This window comes from Rattus norvegicus, chromosome 9, assembly GCF_036323735.1.
Source record: "Rattus norvegicus strain BN/NHsdMcwi chromosome 9, GRCr8, whole genome shotgun sequence".
NCBI lineage: Eukaryota > Metazoa > Chordata > Mammalia > Rodentia > Muridae > Rattus > Rattus norvegicus.
The window spans coordinates 18,759,198-18,785,782 of NC_086027.1; the positions used below are offsets into that span (position 1 = coordinate 18,759,198).

The 26,585-nt window shown below is 44.9% G+C and overlaps 1 protein-coding gene across 1 annotated transcript in view; it reads right to left on the bottom strand.

Moving 5' to 3' along the window:
• The window catches only part of Kif6 (kinesin family member 6), a 296,865-nt gene that overhangs the window by 185,273 nt on the left and 85,007 nt on the right, over positions 1-26,585 (bottom strand). Inside the window, exons 7-9 of the mRNA XM_006244480.4 lie at positions 8,945-9,151; positions 2,919-3,062; positions 1,925-2,011 (exon numbers count right to left, since the gene is read on the bottom strand). Coding sequence (XP_006244542.1) covers positions 1,925-2,011; positions 2,919-3,062; positions 8,945-9,151 — 438 coding nt within the window. The remainder of the gene's footprint in view (positions 1-1,924; positions 2,012-2,918; positions 3,063-8,944; positions 9,152-26,585) is intronic.

Consider the following 26,585-nt stretch of genomic DNA (forward strand, 5'->3'; position numbering starts at 1 on the left):
CACACTTTAAAATGACAAACACCAGTGTGTGGCTTTAGGTGCCATTATTACAGAGACTAGCCAGCCACACTTGGCAGTTACCATGTCAGTCAGCACTAGGAAGAAACCCGGCAGTTGCTTCAATTATCAGCTATTAGCTTTTTGCTCCTGATCTCTTTGCTTTCAATCTCTCACAGACCTACATCAAACACACACTGGTGCCCTCTTCCTTCAGATCCATCAAAGAAGTCTTTCCAGCAAAATGTAGAGAAAGTAAAGAAATGCCTCCAGTGTCTAATATGTCTGCTTTCCATAAATTGGGAACTAATTCTTGTCTTCCAGATAATAGGACTGTTCTCATTCTGCCCAGCAATGCTCTTTGGATGCAGGAAGGACAGATACAACCACAATGATTCTCTAGGGATGTAGAGGGTCTGGGACAACCCTAGTGATGACCTTGGGATGCAGAAGGGACAGGTACAGCCACAATGATTCTTTAGGGATGCAGGGGGACTGGCATAGCCCTAGTGATGACCTTGGGATGCAGGAGGGACAGGGATCTTTAAGAGTGCAATTCCTCTTGACTATGATTTTGTGTTCTGTTCCCTTGCCCAGGACTCTGTGTGATGCTGAGATCTGACCAAGGTGGGTGCAGGGAAGTTTCTGCTTCACCCACTGAGTTCTCCATCAGGGCAGATGAGGCTCCCTGAGGCTAGCAGGGCAACACAGAAAGCCCCACTATTCTTTTCCCTGCCTTTGCCTCTGTCCTTCAGTGGAGCGAGGATGGCGGGGGCAGATAATTGAGAAGAAGGAATTCAGAACACGGCAGTGATCAGTGATAATATTCGTCTCTGAGAAATTTGAAAATGAAGTTGGTGAGATTTCACAGTTTTAGACTCTACACATTGCAAGGCCACATGAGCTTATTTTCTAGAGGAATGAGAAGAGCTGAGTGACTCAAACATATGCAATCGTAATCATGGAATTTGACAAATCTGAGACATTTAATCAGAGTTTGGATGCCAACCTGAGTTGACCCAGGGTTGCCTATCCCTTGCAGAGAACTTATAAAATGCAAAGGAAAAGATTCTTTTCAGGGTGAAAAACTGAATTATGTTATCTGTGATTTCTTTGCATTAAAAGTTGCTTTGAAGCAGGAGTTATTTTTATAAAACTATGAAAACAGGTAATTTCTCCAGGAGTCAAACTACAGTTAATCTTTAGGAAACTGTAGAATAAGGTACAGGATGCTGGGACCAAATATTTCAACTCAGTAACTTTCTCTTTATGAGATGTGTGAAAGATGATTCTCGGTCTAAAAGGAAGACATATTTTGTGAAAGGTTAAGGCCTGAGTGTAAATTTAGTTACATTTTCCCACTGTAGTACTGAGCCATTGCACACCAACCTATGGGTGTGTCTTTAAGACTACTCACACTATATCATGAAGCAGATATTCTTGAGCCTGGCTCTCTGGGCTGCACCTGCTCTCACTAGGACTATGAGAAACTTATTTCACACCCTTGTGCCTCAGTTTTGCTCTCCATGGAGACAGACTGAACACTCATCATAAGGTTGCCGAGAATTACTTCAGCGGATGCACACCAGTACCTAGGACACAGATTAGTACAGAGCCATGCCCCACAACCAGTTTCAGCAAGTCATATATAATAGCTGTTAAGTATATATGCTTATTTAATCTTGATTAAACTTTTAAGTTTCTTATTGGGGCTGGGGATGCAGCCCTGTGTGTAAATGTGCTTGCCAGGCATGCTCAAAGCCCTGGGTTCTATGTCAGCACCACACAACTTCCGTGGGCCATGCCTGCAGTTCCTGCAATCAGATGGCAGGAGATCAGAAGTTTGAGGTCATTGCACCAGCAAATGAAGTTTAAGGACAGCTTGAGAGACGTAAACCCCCGAAGCAGAAATCAGGCATTTGCTTACCAGTCTGGGATCAATCTCTTCATTGAGGATGGCTTCATTTTTGATTAGGGCCACGCGCTGAGCAAATCTGCAGGTGGAGATAGACTCCTGGAGAAAACAAACAGACCACAAACAGCTTTTCAAATATGACAGCACAGAGGGGCCTTTCTCTCCAGATAAAACTTAACTTACATGATCAGAAAACATTACCTAAAGAGTAAGATGTCTGGGACAACACATGTTAACTAACAATACCTCAAAATGAGGGAGAATTGGCCCTGGAACACTATTTTCTACATTTTTATAATGGGGTTGGCTTAGGAAAATGACAAATGCCCAAATTATAGGCAATCCTGGCATCCTGAGAGGCAACTGGTACGTGTTTGGCTCTGTTAAAGCTGGACCTCACATGAAAGTCCTAACCATAGCAGGGACCGTGATCCGCAAGCCTGCGAGACCACACAGTAGGTATTAGTAATAAAGCAAAGGAAGGGTTTCACTGCATTCACCTTGAATGCTCGGCACTGTTGTAGGAGATGCCCTTCTCCTTGTTTTCCTCCCTGGGGGAGTGTCTATACCCAAACTGTTAAGCTGACTCTTTCAAGACCCCATCTGACTCCATAGCCACCCAGGGCAGCCCCTGGCACAGCATCCTGGGTGCCACCGTCTGAGAGAGTCTAGGACCAGATCTCAGGATAGCTTGGAGCTACCCAGACCTCACCAGTCAGGCAAAGCTGAGCAAGGGCAGTGAAGACTTTCTTCTCTCGTTTCTACCATCAGACGTTCTAAGATTGGCATACACGGATTCTTCAAGCCACTCATCGGAGGCCGGTTCTCACATGGGTTAATTATGACACCATCTAAGAACCCAACGCTGTGAGCCCTGTGGTGGGTTTACTCTGAGGTATACGTCAGCCCTGCTCAGGAGGTGCAGACACACCCAGAGCCCCACCTCCACCTCACCACCCAGCAGGAGAAATACAGACTAGGAGTCCCAGGGAGAAGGGCTGCGTACATCGATGTTCCTCTTCTCTAAAGACAGAGTTGCAATCATAGTGGTCATGCAGTTCCCTCCCAGGCTGTCTCTGAGCACGCTGGTCATCATGGAGTTCCTGTAAGGGATATGTGTACGGTGTTTTTCCGAAAGGGCAATGATGACCTGTGGGAAGGTGGACAGAAGATGGTGTTAGCCATATGGGAGGGCACATCTGACGGTGGACTTTCAACAGTGAGAATACAAAAGACACCCAGCACTTGGGCATAGAACAGTCATCTTTAACAAGAGTTTTCAATACAAAAATGGCAAAAATAGGGCTGGAGAGATGGCTCAGTGGTTAAGAGCACTGGCTGTTCTTCCAGAGGACGTGAGTTTGACGGCCAGCAATGGCGTGGTGGCTCACACCTGGCTGTGACTCCTGCTCCAGGACCCTAAGGCAGCTGCATGAAGAGTAAGCAGTGTGGATGCTCAATGTCACGTTGAGCATCTTACTATCCCCCCCCTCTTTGAATCTCCTTCATAAGATGAATTCTAATATTCATTATTGTTTTAGGGAACACTGGTGTGGGTAATAGAGAGGTTATGCTTAAATAAACCTTCCTAGTGATATTAAATTAGAAATTGATGAACTCACTTTTGGCTGCAAGTTGTGGAAAATTAAGTGATGCTGGGCTCTGTCAGGAGGGATGGAAAGGGAAAGCTCTAGGTTACAAATGACCCGAAGGTTAGTGTGTTTACGCTCCTGTCTCTATTTTGTCTTCTGTGTGGTAGAGATCAGCCTCCTTGCAGCCACAGGATGGCTGCCATCACCTTGATGTTATATACGTCTTTCTTCATAAGTTAGATGAGAACAGACTCCTTTCCTCTTATCCTGAGCTTCTCCGACAAGCATCTTGGTCCCTAGATGACCCATGGCTTGATCGCTGTAGCAGAAAGGAAGGCTCTAGTTTGCTTTGGCCAATACGGATCTAATTCGAGAACTGGGATGGGCTCGGGGTGCTCCCCACCAGAATGGACATCCCAATATCCACTCCAGGAAGGGATCTAAAATTGTTAGAGGAAAGAATTAAGCATCAGAGTGGGATTGTGCTCTTAAAATAGGAGAAAATGAGGCTATTTGTGCTAGAAGAAAGAAGCCAAGATTTAGAGACAGAATTCAGCTTTCCCGCTTGTATGGTTTAGGAAAAATCACAAAGGTGTTTTAGCTTCTGTGATTTCCTTGTAAATACGGGACTAGGATGCCTGGCTGTCTTGGAGGAAGGCTGTAAAGGTCAATAGTGAGGGCTGAAGAGATGACTCTGTGTGAACGAGTGCTTGCTGTGCAAGCATGAAGGCATGCGTTCAAATCTCCAGCACCCATGTCAAAGGCTGTGTGTGGATGTACATGCCAGTGACCCCAATACTGATGGACATAGAGATGGGTGGGTCCCAGAAACTCACTTACAAGCCGGCCTAGCCCAGCAAAATGGTAGGCTTCTGTTTCAGTGAGATGTTCCAAGGCAGCAGGATGGAGAATGATAGAAAAGATGTCCAGTAGGGCCTAGAAACTGTGCCTGGTGTCAGTTCAGCTACTCAATGGATTAAGAGGTTTGCTTTTTTTCTTATTTGTAAAAGTATTTTTTACATTTATTTATTTATTTATTTATTTATTTATTTATGTGTGTGTGTACACACACGCGCACACATGCACCCACATGTTCATGCACACGTGAGTGTCTTTCTTGCACTTCTGTGAATTTGAGCGGCTACCCATAGAAGCCAGAAGAGGGCACCATACCCACTGGAGCTGTATGCACAGTCAGTTGTGAGCTACCAGACATGGGTGCTAGAAACTGAACTCTGGTCTTTTTCAAGAGCAGCAAGTGCTGTTAACCACTGAGCCATCTCTATAGCTTCCAAGAAGATTTTCTTTTAAAGAGCACAGAGGAGCACAGAAAGCTATCCTTTAGAAACTGATAAACAATGGAAGCAGTTATGACTGGCCCTGGCCCAGCAGCCTCACTCCTGAAGGCAACAAGGCCGACACCAAGCCAGAGCCCACGTGTGCTATGGAACTAGCTGACTGCAAGCCCGTTTGATTTCTGAAGGGGCGAGGAGCTAACACTGGTTCCCAGTGGTTTCTCACTTGCTGTTTGGGCTGATGGAGGCCTCAGTTCACTCCCAGGTCACTAGCTGAGGTTTACAGTTAGCACAAGGACACATGTTCTCTTTCCTTCTCCTCATACGAACTCAGGCTTTGGGGCCAAGGAGTACCCTGTTATTGTGGCTTAAAGTGTTTTTTGAGGAAACTCTTTGGAAAAAGTGCTGCATACATAAAGAGAATTCCAAAACCAACAATATTCTGGCAAACTGAATATTAATCACTTAAAACTATAGAGTCGGTAAACCCAGGCTGGCTGAGATCTAGCAGGTGTGAGTCCTCTCAGATATAATCAGCAGGACAACTAGAATTCTGTAATAAATTTCTAAACCAATGCCAGCTAATTAATGCAAGCTGAGCAGACTAGCTCCTCTGACTTTCATATTGAAATGGAGAGATCAATATGGTGATAATTATATCACCACTTATGAAGAACCTACTACTGTGTCTATAGGTGTTCTGTCCTAGTTATCTTTAGGTGTCAACCTGACAGAATCTACAGTCACACGAGAAGAGATCCTCAGCTCAGGGCTTTTCCAGATCAGACTGACCTGTGCACTTATCTGAGAGAGGGGTAATTGCTAATTGATGTAGGAGCCCACTGTGGGCAGCACCATACCCTAGGCAGGTACTCCTGAGCTGTATAAGAAAGCCATCTAAGCACAGGTCAGTGAGTGAGCCAGCAGAGTTTCTTCATCTTTTCTGCTTCAAATTCCTGCTTGAGCTCCTACATTGAGTTCCTGCAGTGATAAATTGTAACCTGGGAGTAGAGACAAACCTTCTCTTCCCTAAGTTGCCTTTGATCACAGTGCTTGTCAAAGATACAGAAAGCAAGAGAACAGGTTCTTCTGCTTCATTGTTTTTCTGGTTCCATGATGCACAGCTTGTTCTTGGGCAGGCATCTACATCACTGCCCAGTGTAACCCACAGCTTCCAGTGGAGGAGGTGTGTGAGCAAACTACACTAAGTTGTTTTGTACTCCCGTCTCTTCAGCCACATAGTAAAACACACATAGTACTAATGTGACCATAAACGTCCACGAGTTATGTGATCTCACTAAGTATCTCCCCGCTCTCCTCACTGTTCTTCACTGATTTGGTTCTCTCACTATTTCTCTCAGAATGTAATTCTCTTCTGCCCTCCCACCCACTCACCAGCAGCTCTTCCCGGCCTTGCTAAACCCTGCAGATCCATGGCCATCCCTGCAGCTTCCCACAGTCCAGTTTCCTTGCCTGCAAAGGCACTTGGATTTCAGAGAAAATAGTTACCAGCTGTCCCAATGCAGTGGGTGGAAAGGAAATGGAAGGGCTGAGGGCTAATGACACATGAATGCCATTTAGCGGGAGTGACCGATCCGCTGGCCTGATGGGCTCATAGCTCCCAGGACCTGACCTGCTCTACCCCACCCTTCTTGCCTTGCTCCCTCCCACTCATTCTTCATTCCATTCGTTAACTCTTACTTCCTTGGTCTCTGTCAATCTCTCCTCATCCACCCCTTTCCTTGCTTGTCATAGCTCCTACCTGAGGTGCATCTATGTACATATGACAGCCTAGTCAAGCCCCTGCTTCAGAAAGGAGCCCTTTGTGGTAGGGCTGCTCTAGGACCCTCAACAAATTGTAGATCTGCCCTATCCTCATTTCAGTTGCTATGACAAAAATATCCCAAAACAAAGCAACTCAGGAGAGAAAAGGGTTTATTTATTTTAGTTTATAATTCCAGATTATGGTCTGTCACTGGGGAGATATCAGGCAGAAACTTCAAATAGCTAGTCACTTAACGCCCACAGTCAAGAATAGAAATGAATGCATGCTTGCTTGCTTGTACTCAGCTTGATTTCTCCTCTCTCATATAGTTCAACACCTAGGAATGGTGCCACTCACAATGGGCTAGGTCTTCCCAGATCAATGAAATTACGACAATGACCAACAGGCATGAGACAACCCATATAGACAATCCTTCATTGATCCTTTCTTCCCAGGTGCTTCCAGGCTCTGTCAAGCTCACAATTAAAGCTGACCTTATTGAACATTGCCAATATTTGTTAGATAAGCAATTAACAGAAAAACAAGGGCCACATCGGCGTTATGAATGTTCACAGGGATTTTAAATTGAAGAGATGTGGACCAGTTTTAAGAGTAGTCAGGAGTTTGAGGAGATTATGTGGAAGGAAGGACAGAATGGGGTGTGGAACAGAATGTTTCTGAGTGATTACAATTCATAGAAAGTTTGATTCAGCTGAAGAATGTAATTTTGTGTGAACAGATGGACACAATGGGAATTAAAACCATGCCGCCATCTGAGCAAAGAGACACGTTGCTTTGGAATAAGGCAATTTGAACACAGCCCATTATGAGCATATATCATTGTTCTGGTAAATGTCCTAGTAAGCAAAAAAGCCACATTAGTAAAAGTCGTGTGGAATTTTTAAGCAAGAAAGACCTTAGGACTGATGATTCTTCTCAAAAGCACTAAAATGGCCCAGGCCTGCAGGCCCTCACCTAAGGTGCTATGTTCCTGGGGGGGGGCTCGTAGATAAACCTAAACATATCACCCTATTCAGGTGGGTGGCCCTGGCATGGCCACTTCAGCCTGGGAATGTTCACAGGCATCAAGATACTGGTCTTGGGGTTCCTTAGGCATTAAAGAAAAGGGCCTTTCTATTGTTGTTTTGATAAAATCTTTTAGATTCAATGTTCAAGAACGAGAAGGTAACACAGGAACCCCCCATGTAGCCCATTCATTTTCACAGATGAATACTTAGGACAGAAATCTTATCTAGCTAAATTTGGGTGTGTTCTCTTTGCTCACAGAGTCGAATTCAAAAGTGACAAACAGAGCAGTTAGTGCTCTTCTATGGGTTGGGTGGCAGTCAGGATGGAGTAGTGGTGTCTCAAGACAAGACAAGGGTGAGAGAACCGCCATAGCTAGGTTCTCAGAGGTGATCTCCGAGCTGGGAAAACAAAGACAAACTGAGAGCTTGTAACCTGTACTCATGTCCAGTATTAATTTTACAAGGCAGACAATACGTCACCAGTGCTGGGCCCGATGAAAGCTCAGGTCTATTCTTCACTGTTACTAGTCAGCTTGAGAAGAGAAATGTTTGCAATCTGTGAAATGAAGACGTTAACACTTCCAGCAGAGGGTGTTGTGGGGTTAAAATGAAATGGTGTCTACGAAGCACGACTACATACGCGGATGTGCATGGGAGGGCTGCTTATAAAAGCCACTGCACAGATGCCACAGCCCACGGACTCTGAATCCATCAACGGATAAACAGAATGAGGGGCCATGCATGTAATCGAGCCTGGAAGAGGAATGAAGTTGTGATATATGCTACCATGTGGATGAACTGTGGAATCATGGTTCTCTACCAAAGGACACACATGGAAGGACTCCACCTGTGGCATCCGGAAGAGGCAAAGCCACAGAGACCAAAAGCACAGGCTACCAGAGGCCAACGATAAAAGATACAAGGGGCGCTCTTATATCTGGTTGGAATTAGGGCAATTTCTAGGAAAGGATAATTACTGTGGTGGCCCATTATTTGGCAATGTACTTCATGGCGCTGAACTCTTCACTTAAAACAATGATCAAAATTGGGACTGAAGAGATGGCTCAGCTGTTCAGAGCATGCACCACTCCTGCAGAGGACCAGAGTTCAGGTCCAAGCATCTGTATCGGGCAGTTCACAACCAGCTATAACTCAGGCTCTGAGGAATCTGATGCCCTCTTCTGAACTTGTATGCATGTGCATACACACACAATTGAAAACAAAAACTATAAAAGGATAAATGTTGCTATGCATACTTCCCAATAATTATGAAACATAACAAAACTAGACCGTCTGCCATGTAGTACAGGCAGCACAGGGAGGTACAACTGACCTCGCTCCACCCAGCTCACCTGCTCCAGGTAGTGTAGGGACAAGTTGATGTATTTGGCTTCTGTCAGAAGCAGGCCTCCAACTCCAGTCTTCGAGACACGCTCTGACCCTGCCAGATCAACCAGATGAAGCTTAGCATGTCGGACAGTGGCAGATCCTGGCTCCTTGCTGCTCAAGTGCACAGTGAAAATACAGTGTGATCTGGTTGAAGCTTGATTCATGGGAGTCTAAAACAGAGTTACGAAATGTATGGTAAGTGATTGGTGAGAACTGTTAGAGGATATAGAAGGATGCAAACTACATTTCTAGAAGCATGGCAGTCCCATGAAGCCAAGACTTATGGGTAAGATCGTCAAACTCTGTTCTTTTCAGTGTGTTCTTGCCTGCTGGATAACTGGTAGAAAAATGCAGATAGATTCAGAAGGTAACAAAGGCACCCTACTGGAATAAATATGGAATCTTTTGAGCATAGGGAAGTGGTTCACCTGGTTTAGTCCCTGCAATGCAAGCACAAGATCTGAGCTTTGATTTCCAGAGTCCTTGTGAAAATGAATGGCGTGGCTGTGTATGTCTGTGACCCTAGCATGGGCTGGGTGTGGAGCAAAGACAGGTCTACTTCAAGGAGCTCACTGGCCAAAGAGTTTAACTCATCAGTAGCAGGTAGAGAGGACTGAGGAAGGCACCCAGTGTCAACCTCTGGCCTCCAAATGCATACGCACAGTAACACACACACACACACACACACACACACACACACTATATATATATATATATATATACACACACACATACTATAACACACATATATACACACATACACAAAATACACATGTACACACACAGGAGGAAAAGGATAGATGAAGTTTACTGGGTTTGCAAGATCAAAACGTGAAATCAATTAGTTCTAATGTAAGTAAATACTGAAGTGGACTAAATGCTTACATGTAACAGCACAGCTCTGACATCAAGACAAGTAAGTCTCTGTAAAGTAGTAATCGATACTTTAAAATATCAACAAGCAGAAAACTCGGGAAAATGAGAATGGGAGATGACTAGATAACTCAAAAAAATCAGAAAAATACTTAAGGAGCACTTGAAAAACTGCTTATAAATTTATAAATAGTGCCTGCAGACCTTAGAACTATAAAGATGAATTATTCCACGCCCATCAGGCTGAACAATTACAAAAAGAAAGGCTAAGGAAATAAGTTGTGGTGGAGGGTGGAGACACGCGGCTATGAAAAATTTCACATACTACTGATGGGAATACGAATTAAGAATATTTTTGGAAGAAATTTCACAATATGCTACAATAATGCAAATGCAAAATCCCCATGACGTGGCGGTTAAACACTAGTTTTTAGAGAGCAGCCATGGGAAGGTGTACATAAATTAGAACGGTAGTACCAGTGCCTTCAAGGTAACAGGAGTGTGGAGCCAGCTATACAGTAAGGACATCTGTGACAAGGGAGATAATATTCTGGGACAAGCCAGAAGGTTGTAGCCTTCAGAAAAGATTGTCACAAAGGATGATACATTTGTAGAACAGAAGGCTGAGTTAACATTGAGAACGAAATGGACGCTGTGGCAGGGCTTTCCTTCAACCACAACTGCAACACGAACTTCTGAGGTTACACCATTGTCATGGGAAATTATGGACCATTATTAATAGTGGTGGCCTCCTGTAAGGATGGGAGACAAAGGGCAACGAAGGGACTCATGCTCTACCAGCAATAGACTTGTGGTAGCGTGCACTGTCACCTTGAAAGAGTCTAGCACCTGGACATGGCTATGTGGAATCCTCTGGGCAGGGGACGCTGGGCTGTGGAAGCCAAGCATCAACAAGCATGCATTCACCTCCACTCCCGTTTCCTCATCAGGGATGCAATGTGAGTAGCAGTCTCGAGCTCCCACTCCCATGATTCCCCTGCCACCCTGGGCCGAGCCTAAAACTGTGCTCTAGAGTAACCTTGTTCTCCCCCCACGTGGCTTTTGGTAAATATTTTATCACAGCAACAGGAAGAGAAACTGAGATAGAAAGTTGGTCCTGAGAAGTGGGAATGTTGATACGTAAGCCTGACTTGTGGGTCTGAGGCCTCTGGACGTGTTCCGTGGCAAGGATGTGGAAGAGTTGAAATGGCTAGGGATGCTGTCGGAAGAGTGTAAAGGGTCACTGTGGTGGATGGCCGTGTAGAGTACCAGAATGGTAAGAGAGACGTATGATACAGAGTGAATGGTAAGAGAGAGTGGTAGAGGAAACAACTGGATTAATGCTGTCCACCACCACCACCACCACCACCACCATCATCACCACCACCACCACCACCACCACCATCACCATCATCACCACCACCACCATCACCATCATCACCACCACCACCATCATCACCACCACCACCACCACCACCACCATCACCACCACCACCACCACCATCATCACCACCACCATCATAACCACCACCACCACCACCACCATCATCACCACCACCACCACCACCATCATCACCACCACCACCACCACCACCACCACCACCATCACCACCACCACCACCACCATCATCATCACATCATAAATAATCAGAAGCAAATTCTGAAAAGTGAAAACATCAGCAGTCACTGGCCATGCCAGTCTCTATACTACTGTGGGTTACATTTTCTCTGAGGAATAAATATGATCTGGGAAAAGCAAGCTCTGGGTCAATAAAACCAGAGTGTTCTGCACAAACACTCATGCGAACAAATTCACAGCCATTTGGCTCTGGGCCAAAGGATTTCAGCGTGGACACACGTGCCCACGGATGGAGAAGCACAGGCTGATGTGTTGTAAATCAGAAATTCTTTCTGTCAATATAAATTCATGATACACACCATGGCTGATTCATACCAGCTAGTGAGACACACAGATGTCAAAATGCTGGCAATAGTTTGGAGATTACGATGCAGTGAACAAGTTAAATAGGATGAGAATGTGGCCCATCATTTGTTGCCACAATAACAAAACCCAATCTAGGCAGCGTGCAAGCTCTCTCTTTCTGTCTGTCTGTCTGTTGGTCTGTCTGTTTCTGGCTCCCCCTCTGAAGTGGGTCAGTAAACAGCTGCATGTGAAACCACAAACTTAAATATAGAACCTGACTGGAGGTGTTCTGGAAGTGGCTGGGAGTTATTTGTGGAACTTAAACACAGGTTTCACGCCATTGGTGCTTTCATGAGACAATGCGTTCTGTGGACGGAACTGAAAATCAATTGTCAGGTGATGCTGGGCTCGCACAACCTAGTCTCCGACAACTGCTCCTCCCTTCCAAGCCACTGATGCTAAAACAGCACTAAGCCTGACCCTTTCGTGAGTTTTGGAAGTTGTGTGCCCATTTCAAAGGAATTCAAGATTCACAAGAATCAGAGCATTCTGGCGTCTGCAATTAAGCACAGTAATATACCATGGGAATATACTGTAGGAATCCATGCCTCGAGCTCTGTCTCGTAAGTGCTTTCTCTGTGACGTAGCTGTTGGTGTCCTCTTAGATAAAAATTTCCTTAGACCTCAGACAATGCTCTTTATGTGGTCTGTTCATTCGATGTGCCCACGTCTGCTCTGTGTTTAGTCAGGGAAGTCTCTATGCCTCATGGGCATGCCAGTTCCCTGTCCTTTTAAAGGTAAAATACAAAATAAAACAAAGAACCAAAAAAAAAAAGTATTTGAATGTTTCTGAAATTGCCTGAGAACAGATGGCGCCATTTAGGCAGATTCAATTCAAAACTGAGCACATGTTTTAAGCAAATGTGTTCTTGGCAATTGCCGGTGCCTTTGGAAAAATCCTCGTGATGATTAATCATCTGCACGAAGAGAGCTTTTGTGTTTTGTGTCAGTCTTTTTAGATAGCTGTGTTAGTTGGTGCGGCAGATGAAGGAAAATAAGACCTGGCCTAGGAGCTCAAGAACTTGCAATCTCATCAGACAGGAGAGCCCAGGTGTGTGTGAGGAGGCCATGAGGTGAGGAAGAGACATGCTCAGCAAAGGAAGTGGGCAGGGCTGGGGTGGTGGCTTAGTGCGGTAAGTATCGGCCACACGATCTGGTTCCATTTCTGTGGCTATGACAGACACCCGGGACAGAAAGCAACAGGGGAGAGAGGGCTTCCTTCCGCTTACCGTTCCACGTGGTAAAGAAGTCACAGGTAGAAACCTGAAGCAGCTACTCATGCTCACTCAAGAACAACTGGAGAGAAACTTGAAGCAATCCCACTAAAATCAGGGACTAGACAAGGCTGCCCACTCTCTCCCTACTTATTCAATATAGTTCTTGAAGTTCTAGCAAGAGCAATCAGACAACAAAAGGAGGTCAAGGGGATACAGATTGGAAAAGAAGAAGTCAAAATATCACTTTTTGCAGATGATATGATAGTATATTTAAGTGATCCCAAAAGTTCCACCAGAGAACTACTAAAGCTGATAGACAACGTCAGCAAAGTGGCTGGGTATAAAATTAACTCAAATAAATCAGTAGCCTTCCTCTACACAAAAGAGAAACAAGCCGAGAAAGAAATTAGGGAAATGACACCCTTCATAATAGACCCAAATAATATAAAGTACCTCAGTGTGACTTTAACCAAGCAAGTAAAAGATGTGTACGATAAGAACTTCAAGCCTCTGAAGAAAGAAATTGAAGAAGTCCTCAGGAGATGGAAAGATCTCCCATGCTCATGAATTGGCAGGATTAATATAGTAAAAATGGCCATTTTACCAAAAGCGATCTACAGATTCAATGCAATCCCCATCAAAATACCAATCCAATTCTTCAAAGAGTTAGACAGAACAATTTGCAAATTCATCTGGAATAACAAAAAACCCAGGATAGCTAAAACTATCCTCAACAATAAAAGGACTTCAGGGGGAATCACTATCCCTGAACTCAAGCAGTATTACAGAGCAATAGTGATAAAAACTGCATGGTATTGGTACAGAGACAGACAGATAGACCAATAGAACAGAATTGAAGACCCAGAAATGAACCCACACACCTATGGGCACTTGATTTTTGACAAAGGAGCCAAAACCATCAAATGGAAAAAAGATAGCATTTTCAGCAAATGGTGCTGGTTCAACTGGAGGTCAACATGTAGAAGAATGCAGATCGATCCACGTTTATCACCCTGTACAAAGCTTAAGTCCAAGTGGACCAAGGACCTCCACATCAAACCAGACACACTCAAACTAATAGAAGAAAAACTAGGGAAGCATCTGGAACACATGGGCACTGGAAAAAATTTCCTGAACAAAACACCAATGGCTTATGCTCTAAGATCAAGAATCATCAAATGGGATCTCATAAAACTGCAAAGCTTCTGTAAGGCAAAGGACACTGTGCTTAGGACAAAACGGCAACCAACAGATTGGGAAAAGATCTTTACCAATCCTACAACAGATAGAGGCCTTATATCCAAAATATACAAAGAACTCAAGAAGTTAGACCGCAGGGAGACAAATAACCCTATTAAAAAATGGGGTTCAGAGCTAAACAAAGAATTCACAGCTGAGGAATGCCGAATGGCTGAGAAACACCTAAAGAAATGTTCAACATCTTTAGTCATAAGGGAAATGCAAATCAAAACAACCCTGAGATTTCACCTCACACCAGTGAGAATGGCTAAGATCAAAAACTCAGGTGACAGCAGATGCTGGAGAGGATTCGGAGAAAGAGGAACACTCCTCCATTGTTGGTGGGATTGCAGACTGGTACAACCATTCTGGAAATCAGTCTAGAGGTTCCTCAGAAAATTGGACATTGAACTGCCTGAGGATCCAGCTATACCTCTCTTGGGCATATACCCACAAGATGCCCCAACATATAAAAAAGTCACGTGCTCCACTATGTTCATCGCAGCCTTATTTATGATAGCCAGAAGCTGGAAAGAACCCAGATGCCCTTCAACAGAGGAATGGATACAGAAAATGTGGTACATCTACACAATGGAATATTACTCAGCTATCAAAAACAATGACTTTATGAAATTCGTAGGCAAATGGTCGGAACTGGAAAATATCATCCTGAGTGAGGTAACCCAATCACAGAAAAACACACATGGTATGCACTCTTGATTAGTGGCTATTAGCCCAAATGCTCGAATTACCCTAGATGCCTAGAACAAATGAAACTCAAGACGGATGATCAAAATGTGAATGCTTCACTCCTTCTTTAAAAGGGGAACAAGAATACCCTTGGCAGGGAAGAGAGAGGCAAAGACTAAAACAGACACAGAAGGAACACCCATTCAGAGCCTGCCCCACATGTGGCCCATGCATATACAGCCACCCAATTAGACAAGATGGATGAAGCAAAGAAGTGCAGGCCGACAGGAGCCGGATGTAGATCTCTCCCGAGAGACACAGCCAGAATACAGCAAACACAGAGGCGAATGCCAGCAGCAAACCACTGAACTGAGAATAGGACCCCCGTTGAAGGAATCAGAGAAAGAACTGGAAGAGCTTGAAGGGGCTCGAGACCCCACATGTACAACAATGTCAAGCAACCAGAGCTTCCAGGGACAAAGCCACTACCTAAAGACTATATATGGACTGACCCTGGACTCTGACCTCATAGGTAGCAATGAATATCCTAGTAAGAGCACCAGTGGAAGGGGAAGCCCTGGGTCCTGCTTAGACTGAACCCCCAGTGAACTAGACTGGTGGGGGGAGGGTGGCAATGGGGGGAGGGTGGGGAGGGGAACACCCATAAAGAAGGGGAGGGGGGAGGGGGATGTTTGCCCGGAAACCGGGAAAGGGAATAACACTCGAAATGTATATAAGAAATACTCAAGTTAATAATAATAAAAAAAAAAGAACAAAGAGGGATCAAGGTGTGCATGCGTCACTGCTTCTCTGCTCGCTTGCTCAGGACCCGAGATAATGCTGTCACCCACAGTGAGCAAGGTCTTCCTATATCAATTAATCACACACACACACACACACACACACACACACACGCACACACGCACACACACACACACACACACACACACACGCACGCACGCACGCACACACCTGCAAAGGTATGTCCATAGGGCAATCTGATTTAGGTAATTCCTCACTGAGACGCCCGTTCCCAGGTGATTCTAGGTTCTATCAAGTTGACGATTAAAATGAACTTGTTTACCATGTAATCACTAAGACCTGAGTTTTATCCCTGGCACCCACATAAAAAGCCAGGCATGGTAGTGTACATTAATAATCCCAGTACTCAGGAGGTGAAGGTAGGAAAGTCCTTGGGGCTCACTGGCCAGTCAACCTAAGCTACCCAGCAAGCTCTAAGTAAATGGGAGGCCCTGTCTCAAATTTAATCAAAAGGGGGTGGGTGGACAAGACGCATGGCTCCGCACTGAAGCTGATCTTTGTGTATTGGGGTCAACCTTGAATGTTGTTCCTTCATTGTTCTCTGTGGCAGTTTGAGTGAAAAGAGTTCCTGGCTAATTGGTGAAGCTGCTTGGGAAGGATTAGGAGGCATGGCCTTGTGTGACTCGGGGGAGGGGTCAAGGTTTCAAAATATTTAACCCATCTCCAGGGTGTCTGTCTGTCTGTCTCTTCCCCTCCCTCCCCCATTCCCTCCTCTCCCTCCCCCTCTCTCTATCTCTCTCAGCTGTCACAGCCACCTTGCCTTTGCTTTGCCATCATGGGCTCCAGACTTCTGAAAATGTGAGCCCATTTAAATGCTTTCTTTTACAAGTTGGCTTGGTCAGTTGTTTTATTAAAGCATGAAACAAGAAACTGTACTATTTTTTGAGACAGGTCTCTCACTGAACCTGGAGTTCCCTGGTTAGGCAAGTCTTACTGACCTGTGAGTCCCAGGGGCCCTACTGTCTCTGCCGCCCCAGCACTGGGATTAGAGCCATATGCTTTCACACATGCTCTTTTACACAAGCTGTGAAGGACCGGCTCAGGTCATCGTGCAGCAAGTGTGCTCCTGTCGAACCATCTCTCCTCAGCCTATGCTTACGATTGCCTGTGTATTGAACACAACACCCCCCCCCCTCAACAATCACGTCTGTTTTCCTTTCTTGTGTCTCATGGCGGACAGCCCATGCACTCTGAAACTCCTCTCTACAATTAGCCAATCACCACTCACCTCTTACTGGGTGAGCGCATTCTTGCCTAGCCTTCTTATATCTCTTCCTGTCTCACCAACTATTCTCCACAGGGTAGCATTTCCAAAACGCATGTGTGACTGCATCTGCCCTATCCATATTTCTGGACTAATGCAACACGCTTCCTAAGGCTAAATATCTCCTTTTCCTTCAAGGGCGCCCTATGTAACAATTTACCAAGACCTTTCCCAGTGCAGTGCTCTAAAGCCCTTGACTGTGCTAGAGCCACTGCAGACTTAGTAATTGCCCTGGAAGCCTTGCGGAGTGCAGCATCCAAGACCCCAGCGAGGGTTCAGTCTAGCCTTAGGCCTTAGTAGAGGACACTAAGTATTACTCCCTGAAGTCAGCCCCATCCAGACCTCGTATTGCCAATGAATATCGCCAATGAAGTATTATTACCCCACAAGGATAATCCCTTCCCTGTGCTTTGAAAATACATACACCCATGCACATACAAATATAAATACAAGCGCACCTACACACATATACACATGCACACAAATATACACAAGCATACATCTCCCCAAATCACACAAATGTACACACATTAGCATTTTTTGATCCAACATTATAATCTATAAGTTCATTTTTTTCTCTCAATTTTGTTCTTTCTACAAATGAAAACACAGGTCCTCACCAAACAGCTAGTAGACACTTTAGGACTGGGAGAGCCATCATATTTGATGAAGACTTCTGCTCTCCCTGGCTAGTGGATGTGGGCATTTTCCTCCTGGCTTCTGATCAAATGTGGCTACATACCTTCCATTCCTCCTTATATCCTCGCTTAAATCAGATCCTTTTGTGTGTCAGATACTTGAGAAAATTATCTAAAAGGAAGAATTACGGTTTGGGCTGGTGGTTTCTGAAGTCTTTGTCCAGGGTCAGCTGGGCCCATCACTTGGGGGCTGAGGCAAGAAGGATATGATCCTGGAAGGGGCGGAGAGCCTTCTGCTCTCTGAATGCCCACCAAGAAACAAAAGATGGTGGTGGCCTTGCACCCATCCTCATGTGCTTGCTCCCACCCAGGTCCCCAGCCTGTTGGATGGACATGCCCAGAGTATGCTTTTCTAAATATGACTGGGTTGTCAATCAAGACTGATGACCACAGAGAAATGATTGTCCTGAGCACAGACAGAAATGTCCTGCCCAAAGTCTCTTCAGCAGTGCTTCGTTGCGTATTCTTGGAGCTCTTGGTTCTCAGCCTTCCAGATGCTGCGATCCTTTAATACAGTTCCTCATGTTGTGGTGACCCCCAACCATACAGTTACTTTAATTGCTACCTCAGAGCTATGATTTTGCTACGCTTATGAATTGTAATGCAAATAGCTGATATGCAGGCTGTCTGATTCATGACCCATGTAGGGGTCACGACCCACAGGTTGAGAACCACTGCTCTACATGCTCAAGGCTGCCCACACAGTCTTGAAGTCTAAAGCCTTCCCTGTGATGCAAGATAATCCTTATATACAAACTCATACCCAATAGCTTTAAACGCCATAGAGATTTACAGCACGGCAAAGTAAACACTCCTGAGTGAGAGGGATCCAAGACGATTCAGGAAGACATCAGAGCAGAGCAAGACCAATATTCAGGCAGGACATGTTAAATCCTGCACTTGCGATCTGGGCTTGCCTGGGATACCCGGTGGCAGACTATGAGCAGCCCTATGCTCTCTCTGTTTGTCGCCGGCATGGTCCTTGCCTGGCATCCTTAACTTCCCTCTGCAGCCTCGGTGAAAGCCTCGAGCATCCTGTGTTCTGCAGTCTTGCATTCCATAAGCTCCCAACCCAGGACCTGCTGCCAGCAGGAGCAGCAACCAGCTGAATGCGATGCGTTGTGATCACACATGGCACTGTTACAGCTTTTGTAATATTGATCTATTTTCAGTCACTTCAAAAATAATCACGCATAGTTAACACAGCCGTCGATGCCACAAATCATGTGTGTGTATACTATTGCTGTCCACCTCAATCTTTCATTGTTTGTTTTAATCCTAAATCGCCACTCAATTATGCAGCAAAATTGCAAGAATTTCCATTAACATAATACTAAATGTTTCTTTTAGACTGAATGTGCTGTTCTAGTGTGTTTGCTCCCGGCTGCTCACGGCAAAGTTAGCTAAGAAGCCCCACATAAGAGAGAGTCCAGCTTCTCCAAGTGTTGATTGGCAGTGCTCTCCAGAATGGGGGTCTTCACCCACTCATTCCTGTGTTCATTAGCTCTCCAATGAAGCCTGGAAACACTACCACCCCTATGAGGGCTCTCGACTTGTCTGCTCTCCACATCCTACAGGTTAAAACCCCACCATTAACTAAGTCTTTGTCTAATCTTGACTCCACTGGTTAAAAAGTTTCATATCCAGTTCTTCCATACAAAAAGGACTGGATTAGGAGGCTCACGATAGAAGTACTAGCATAAGTGCCTGGGACACCAGGCCGGGTGGCTTAGCCCTTGACGCTGTAAATACTTGGGCTGTTTGGTGGTGGTGTTGGAGAACACGTCTCTGTCAGTTACGTTTCTGTTGCTGTGGTAAGATACCACGACCAATGTCATGGCCAATATCAGGGACTGGAAGAAGCACTTTGTTTTGGCTTGTCACACAGAGGAGTAAGAGTCCATCATGGTGGGGAGGGTGTGGCAGCAGAAGTGGCAGAAGCAGGAAGCTGAGGGTTCATATTTTGACCCTCAAGCACAAAACACAGAAAGAGAGAGGGGGAGTGGGGAGAGAAGATGGAGATTAACTGGAAGTGGGTCAAGTCTGCGTACTCTCAAACCCTGTCCCTAATGACTGACTTCCTCCAGCAAGGCTCTGCCTCCTAACTTCCCAAAATGCCACCACCAAGTGTTCAGATACCTGAGTCTACGGGTGGTGCTGGCAGGGGTGGGGAGAAATATCATTTAAATTGTCACCACCTTGAAGAAAAATATTTCCAACTGGAAATCTCTCGACTGGAATTAAATAGCGTAAACGTTTTATTTTCTGTTCTGACTTTTCTCTTTATAATATATCTCACTTTGTAAGAAGTAAGGAGAATTATTTCTCCAGTTGTAGGGTCCTGGGTCTTTTCCTTATCTAGCATATTCTCCAAGCAGCTTTGTGAGAGAGAAAAATAGACCAGGTACAGCAATTTTATTTAAAAGGAATATAAAAAGCTTCGGGGCGATCTCCAGCACGAGAGAAGGATTTAGCAACGACGATTCACCCCTGATAAGAACAGCCTGGTGCCTCCACTGTAGACACGCAGCAAGTCTGGAATCGGTCGGCAGATATGCGATTTCCACACCCTCAGCAATCTATTGGGTGGTTTAACAATTTAAAGAAAACTTAATGTCAGAATTGGTGATGGTTCTGTGGAAATTTCCCCTGTGGGAGGTCAGAGGTCAGAAGACTGCATCCTTCTGGGTTGTTTCTCTGAGAAGCCAAACTGAGAGGCAGTTATGCCAAAATCAAAGTTGGGGAAAAAGAGATAGTGATGACAAACAGGGAGGGGGGAATCAACCCAGTACCTTTGATAAGAAACAAATCATACATGTGTGTGCATGTGAGTGTGCGGGTGCTTGAGTGTGAGTGTGTGTGTGAGTGTGTGTGTGTGTGTTATACACAGGTGTACTCGTTTGCATGCACAGATGTGCCTCTGCCTGTGGAGAAGAAGTCAATCTCGATGCCTCTCTTGGTTACACTCCGCAGGAGTGTTTGAGACAGCGTCTCTCACTGAATCGATCTCAATAAAATGGTCAGCCCTGCTGGCCAGCAAGGCCCATGGTTGCTTCTGCTTCTGCATCACCAGGGCTGAGATCAGTGAGGTCAGAGTTTATGTGAATTTTGAGGATTTGAACTCGGATCCTCATGCTTCCATACAAGCACTTTAGCAACTGAGCTGTCTCCCCGGCTCCGACAGAGTGGTTTTATGAGGAGTCCTGGTCAGTCGTCAGCCCTGCTGTTATCAACCTGAGCAATCACCATACTCCGCTAGAAGACAGCTCGGCTCTCAGTATGATGGCAGACACATAACCTCGAACGGCCCCTCCTCTTTTTCTTTTTAAAATGGTGATTACAGAAGAATCACAGCTGGATGTAGCTTGCAAAGACAATAAGTACCTCTTATTGGTTTTTTGCTACTGCTGTTTTTCATTGTTTAAATTCAATTATTTATATTTTCTTCCCTTTAAAATCCCTTTTTTCCCTTTAAAGTTTCCAAATCTGACTCTCTCTCTATTAGCTATCATTTATCTATCTATCTATCTATCTATCTATCTATCTATCTATCTATCTATCTCTATCTATCTTTCTATAGAGAGATAGAGATAGAGAGATAGATATAGATGAATTTCATATATAGATATATGTAAAATAATAATAACAATAGCAAGCTAAGTGTTAACACATTTCTCAAGAATTTGGGACACTTGGTTCGAACCTTTATCGTAAACAGTTTCATGCAGTCTATCCGCCTAATAGTGACAGGTAAGATGAAAACATCCATTATGTTCCACTGTGCAGACATCTAGGACACAAGTGGAACTAACGCACCAAGCAGAATTCTGGTGTATGCTCACACAATTTTATTCTTACAAAACTTAAATGTGACAGCCAGCTCTCTGCAGTCTTTGAGTCAGGACACTGAGATCAGAAAAAGACGAGTTGGAGGACATTGTGACTCGGTGGGGAAGCCAAAGGGCACAATCCAGAAGTGAAGGTGCTGAGTCCCATCTCTCCATTTTTGTCACCTAGTAATAGGCTTCCCATTGCAAATATTCTACATGTCTTTCTGGCCATGGAGATCTCTTCCTGTTAGAATTTGGCAAAGCTCCAAATGCACAATCAGAAACAAAGTCAAATCAGTCCCTGAAGTTTAGTTTTGGTATCACACAAAACCCTTAAAAGGACTTTCAGCTCAGATCCAGTGCAAGGACCTGACCCTAGTAACCTAATAACCACTGACAATGAGTAGCTCCTGTGTGGTCAGAGCCGACCCTGACCTCTGACCAGGTTTTCTGAATTCTTGATGAGCCATAAATAAACAAGGCATCGGGGCGATATGTCAGTTCCTTGAAGAACAGATACAAGGAGGCACGTGCTAGAGGTCCTTGTCCTTCTCCTGCCTCACTAAGGGTGAGCTCTAATGGCGGCGTTTTAGAAGTGCCCTCTGAGCTGGTGCCCAGCACTGAAGACAGATCAAGAAATGTCCTGGTGTCCCCCCCCTTTCCATGACCAGGAATCTTCGTGTCTCCATTCAGTGCTGTCCACTTGGTACAATCATTTCTGTATCCAGCCGTTGCTGGGTAGCACCACTAGCCTGTCCGACTTCCCAGAGTTCCCACCCTCTTTGCAAACTGAAGACCTTCCTTGAAGAGCCCGTTTTGATCCGTGCCATGGTTGGGTCCTGACTGTCATATTCAGCTAAGTTTAATAAGCTCTCAGATGGCATAATGAGACAGCCAGTTGGAAACAAGGCTTTGTGTTATGTCTTCAAAGTTACAGACAAGACATGACCCTTTACACACAACATACTTCAAACCATTATCCATAGTCTACCTACAATTCACCGCTCCCTGGTAAGCATGCTCTCTGAAGAAGAATGTATATAACCCAGATGTTCAAACATGCCCCTTGTTTTCAACTGTCTGCCTGGAGACGCAGAGCAGCATTTCTCTTCAATGGCAATAATTAACCCACCTCAATTACCTGACACATCATCTTTCTTCTTTTCAGTTCAGTTCTTTTTCTGAAAGCATTCTTCCTCTGTGAACCTTGTCCAGATGACTTCGTCTTTTAAAACTGTAAGTCGTTTTGAATGCTCACAGGAGCGCTGAAGACATTTACCACACTATAAGCACTGTTGTCTTACTAAAAGGCCACGCTTCATTTGAATCTTCGAGGAGATAATGAGTTATTATTTTGTGAGGAGGAAGCACGCTCTTTATAACCACAAAACATTCACCAGGTTGGGCTGTCACAGGGAGTTAATGGATAGCACCATGAGTTCAGACCGTAGAGTTGGAAAGGCTTCCCCTCTCTCTGACAGACCAGGCTCGCTGGCTCAGTGAGCGCATCCCCGGCTCAGGTACAAAGCTTGGCGGTGTTCAGGCTCCCTTCTTCCTCCTACTTGCAGTGTTCGGCCCCTCTCCTTCGCCCCCTTTGCTTTTTCTTCTTCTTAATGATGCATTTACTTGTTTAATATTACTCTCTCACGTTTTCCCTGAGTTCAAGTTTTCCTGGCTAGGTTTTGCAATTATTTTCTTTCAATTCCTTGATAAATTTATGCTATTTTTTAAAAGAAAAATAAATATTGAATGTGGAGGATGTGTTTGAGATGATAAAACACCCTGACCTCCTTCATGGATTTAGCTTTTCAACAAAGGCACCAATCCCTGGTCTACAGCACATATGTGGGTCTGCTCCATAACACGTGCTTAGGTCTCAGGCTGTTTCCGTTCTGATTATTTATGGGTTAATAAGGAAATATTCACACTAGGATTGTGTGTTGAATACATTAATCCGCACTGGACTGTTACATCCTTGACATTTCTAGCATAAACTTTGCCAGTGGTCTGCAGTAATGGGTCTGGAAAGGCTCATATGTAGCCCCTTAAATCATTGTCTCTCTGAACCCTGCTCACCAAAGGCCAGCATTTGGCATGGCTTAGACCACTGGCCTTCAGATGGCCTGCATTTAAGGCTACTCGTTGGCCCCACCTTCCATGACTCAGTGTGAATATCTATATTACATGCCGAGACTCTCCTCTGCTCAGACCTCATCACCCTAACCAGAGGATCATCGGATCTGTGTTTGAGAATTGTGACCCTTTCTTTAGGAGAAACTCTATCCTGCCTGAGGTCAAATGTTACATGTGTTGGCGCTTAGCACCCTCGCTTACCATAATTCAAGCTTCATGGGATTTGGCAGAGTCTCTCATAGCTTGAGGTTATAGCTGTTTCCTTGGTTTGCTGAAAATGGCTTTTCCCCTTTCTCTTTTCCCTTTTCTGTTACTGTTGTGAACAAATTTCAATAACAGGGAAGAGGGTAAAAATGACTGCCTTCTTCTAGCTTTAATTAGAGATGAGAATTTTAAAGATCGGAGCAACCTCTAGGACTCAGTTCTTATATCTAGAAGAGTCACGATGAGTGTGTCAGTGTTAGCATTCTGAGAATGCCTCCACCGTACCACTTGGCTTAGTTAATGGACACTGTAGATCTCAGTTCATGTGATACCACTAGGCTAGGCTGGATGAGAACAGAACTCAAATTACCTGATTAGTCAAATCATGCTATCACTATCAGGGGCTGGAGAGATGGCCCAGCAATTAGAAGCATTTGCAGTTCGTGCAGAGAATCAGTGTTTGTCCCCCAGTGTCACAACTACCTGTAACTCCCACTTCGGGGGATCTAACACCCCCTGCTGGTGTCCTTGGGTACCTGGACTCACAGGTAACTACACACAGACTCACACATACACTGGACTCACAGCTAACTATACACAGACTCACACATACACTGGACTCACAGGTAACTACACACAGACTCTCTCTCTCTCTCTCTCTCTCTCTCTCTCTCTCTCTCTCCCTCTCTCTCTCTCTCTCTCTCTCTCTCTCTCACTCACACACACACACACACACACACACACACACACACAATTTTAACAAGTAGGATAAGTATTTTTAAAACACTAGCCGATCTCACTGTCTATTTCTAATACTGGTCATATATAGGATCTACAAGGAAGTGTCTGGCATGCAGTAAGCACTCAAAGCTGTCTTTAGCTTCTAGCTAGTGTGTGTATTGGATAAGAGTAGGATTGCTATCAGATTTGCTAAGACTTCCAGCTGCTGATTGGGAATCAAGAATCAGAGGATGCTATTCTGGCTGTACCTGGCTATAACCTGATCAGGGTTGGAATACATCTTTCCTGCTGTGTATTTTTGCTCTGACTGGGCTCTCAAATCTTGCAGGAAGTTTACTAGTTCCATACAGCTAGGGTACCTTTCACATGGAGTCCTTGAGACTGTGCTACTGACCCACTAACACCCCAGTTGTAATTAAAATACTCCTGTTTGACTCACGCCACACACAAGATCTGGGCTTCAGCAAGGCATTAATGAGCCCTGCCACACAGTAAATCCAAACTGTTCTTCCTGCACTACCCTAGTACTACTGGGGCAACCTCATCTATAAATTTGGCATAAACACCCTCAACCAACTCCAATACACTCTCCCAACTGTGTCTGCACTTCCCTGGGTCACACAGCTCACTCTGGAGGTCCAGAAGTCTCAAAGCACAGAGGCACACACAAACACACTCACATGAATCTGGGAGTTTATTTCAAGTAAAGAGTTAGGTATAAGGACTTTGAGTAGCCCTTGGGAAAATAATTTATACAACCCCATAAACCTCACTGGTAGGCTGGATATTTGGAAAGTAGCCCCCTCTTCTAACACGTGGGGAGCTCACACAGTGTTGGACTCTGTGTGATGTGTGTTCACCAACAGGCATGGCTGTTTCTGAGTACAGCTCATTTGCACTCAACACAACAATGCCAACCCCTAAAGCATTAAAGCTTCTGCAAGAGACGGTGCTTACTTAGGAGGTCAAGAAACATGCGGATGGGCTCAAGGCCCAAAAGCTCCTCTATGAGGACCAACTGTGGGGACCAGAATGCTGTGAAGGAGGGCATAAGGCACAGGGAGGTGGTTGCTATGGAGGTTGACACCTCTCATAGCTCATCAGAGACCCACATTCAGAAATCAGTGGTGACATCACCTGAGGGTGGCACTGTCACCTGAGGGTGGCACTTTCCACCTCCCTGATGTCAGAGCATCAGCTGCTGTGCCTGACAGCAAGCTGGGCACACATCCCACACAAAGAGCTAAAAGCGACAGATTACTTAGGTTGAGTTCATCACTCTAACTATTCTACACTGTACTCATGAGGCACTGTACAAGTGAGTGCAATTTTAACCTATAAATTTATAATAAAGAAAAGAACTCTTCTAAGTTCCTGATGGCCGACTCTGCTCACGTCCTGGGCCTACATGGAGACAACCTGTTGACTGGGGATCAAACTTATTTATTTTAAAGCATTTATTTTTAAAACTTCTCTGTGTGTGTGTGTGTGTGTGTGTGTGTGTGTGTGTGGTGTGTATGTATGTGAGTGTATGTAGGCATGTGTGTGAGTGTATGTGTCTCTATGTGTGTGAGTAAGTGCGTGTGTAAGTGTGTGAGTGTGTGTAAGTGTGTGTGAGTGTGTCTCTGTGTGTGAGTGTGTAAGTGCGTGTGTAAGTATGTGAGTGTGTGAGTGTATGTGAGTGTGTGTATATGAGTGTGTGTGTGAGTGTGTGTGTGTGAGTATTTATGTGTGTATAGGCATGTGTGTATGTCTGTGTGTGTGTGAGTGTGTGTGTGAGTGTATATGAGAGTGTGTGTATGTGAGAGAGTGTGTGAGTGTGTGTGTGTGAGTGTGTGAGTGTGTGTGTGTCTGTGTGTGTATGTAGGCATGTGTGTGTGTCTGTGTGTGTGTGAAGGTGTGTGAGAGT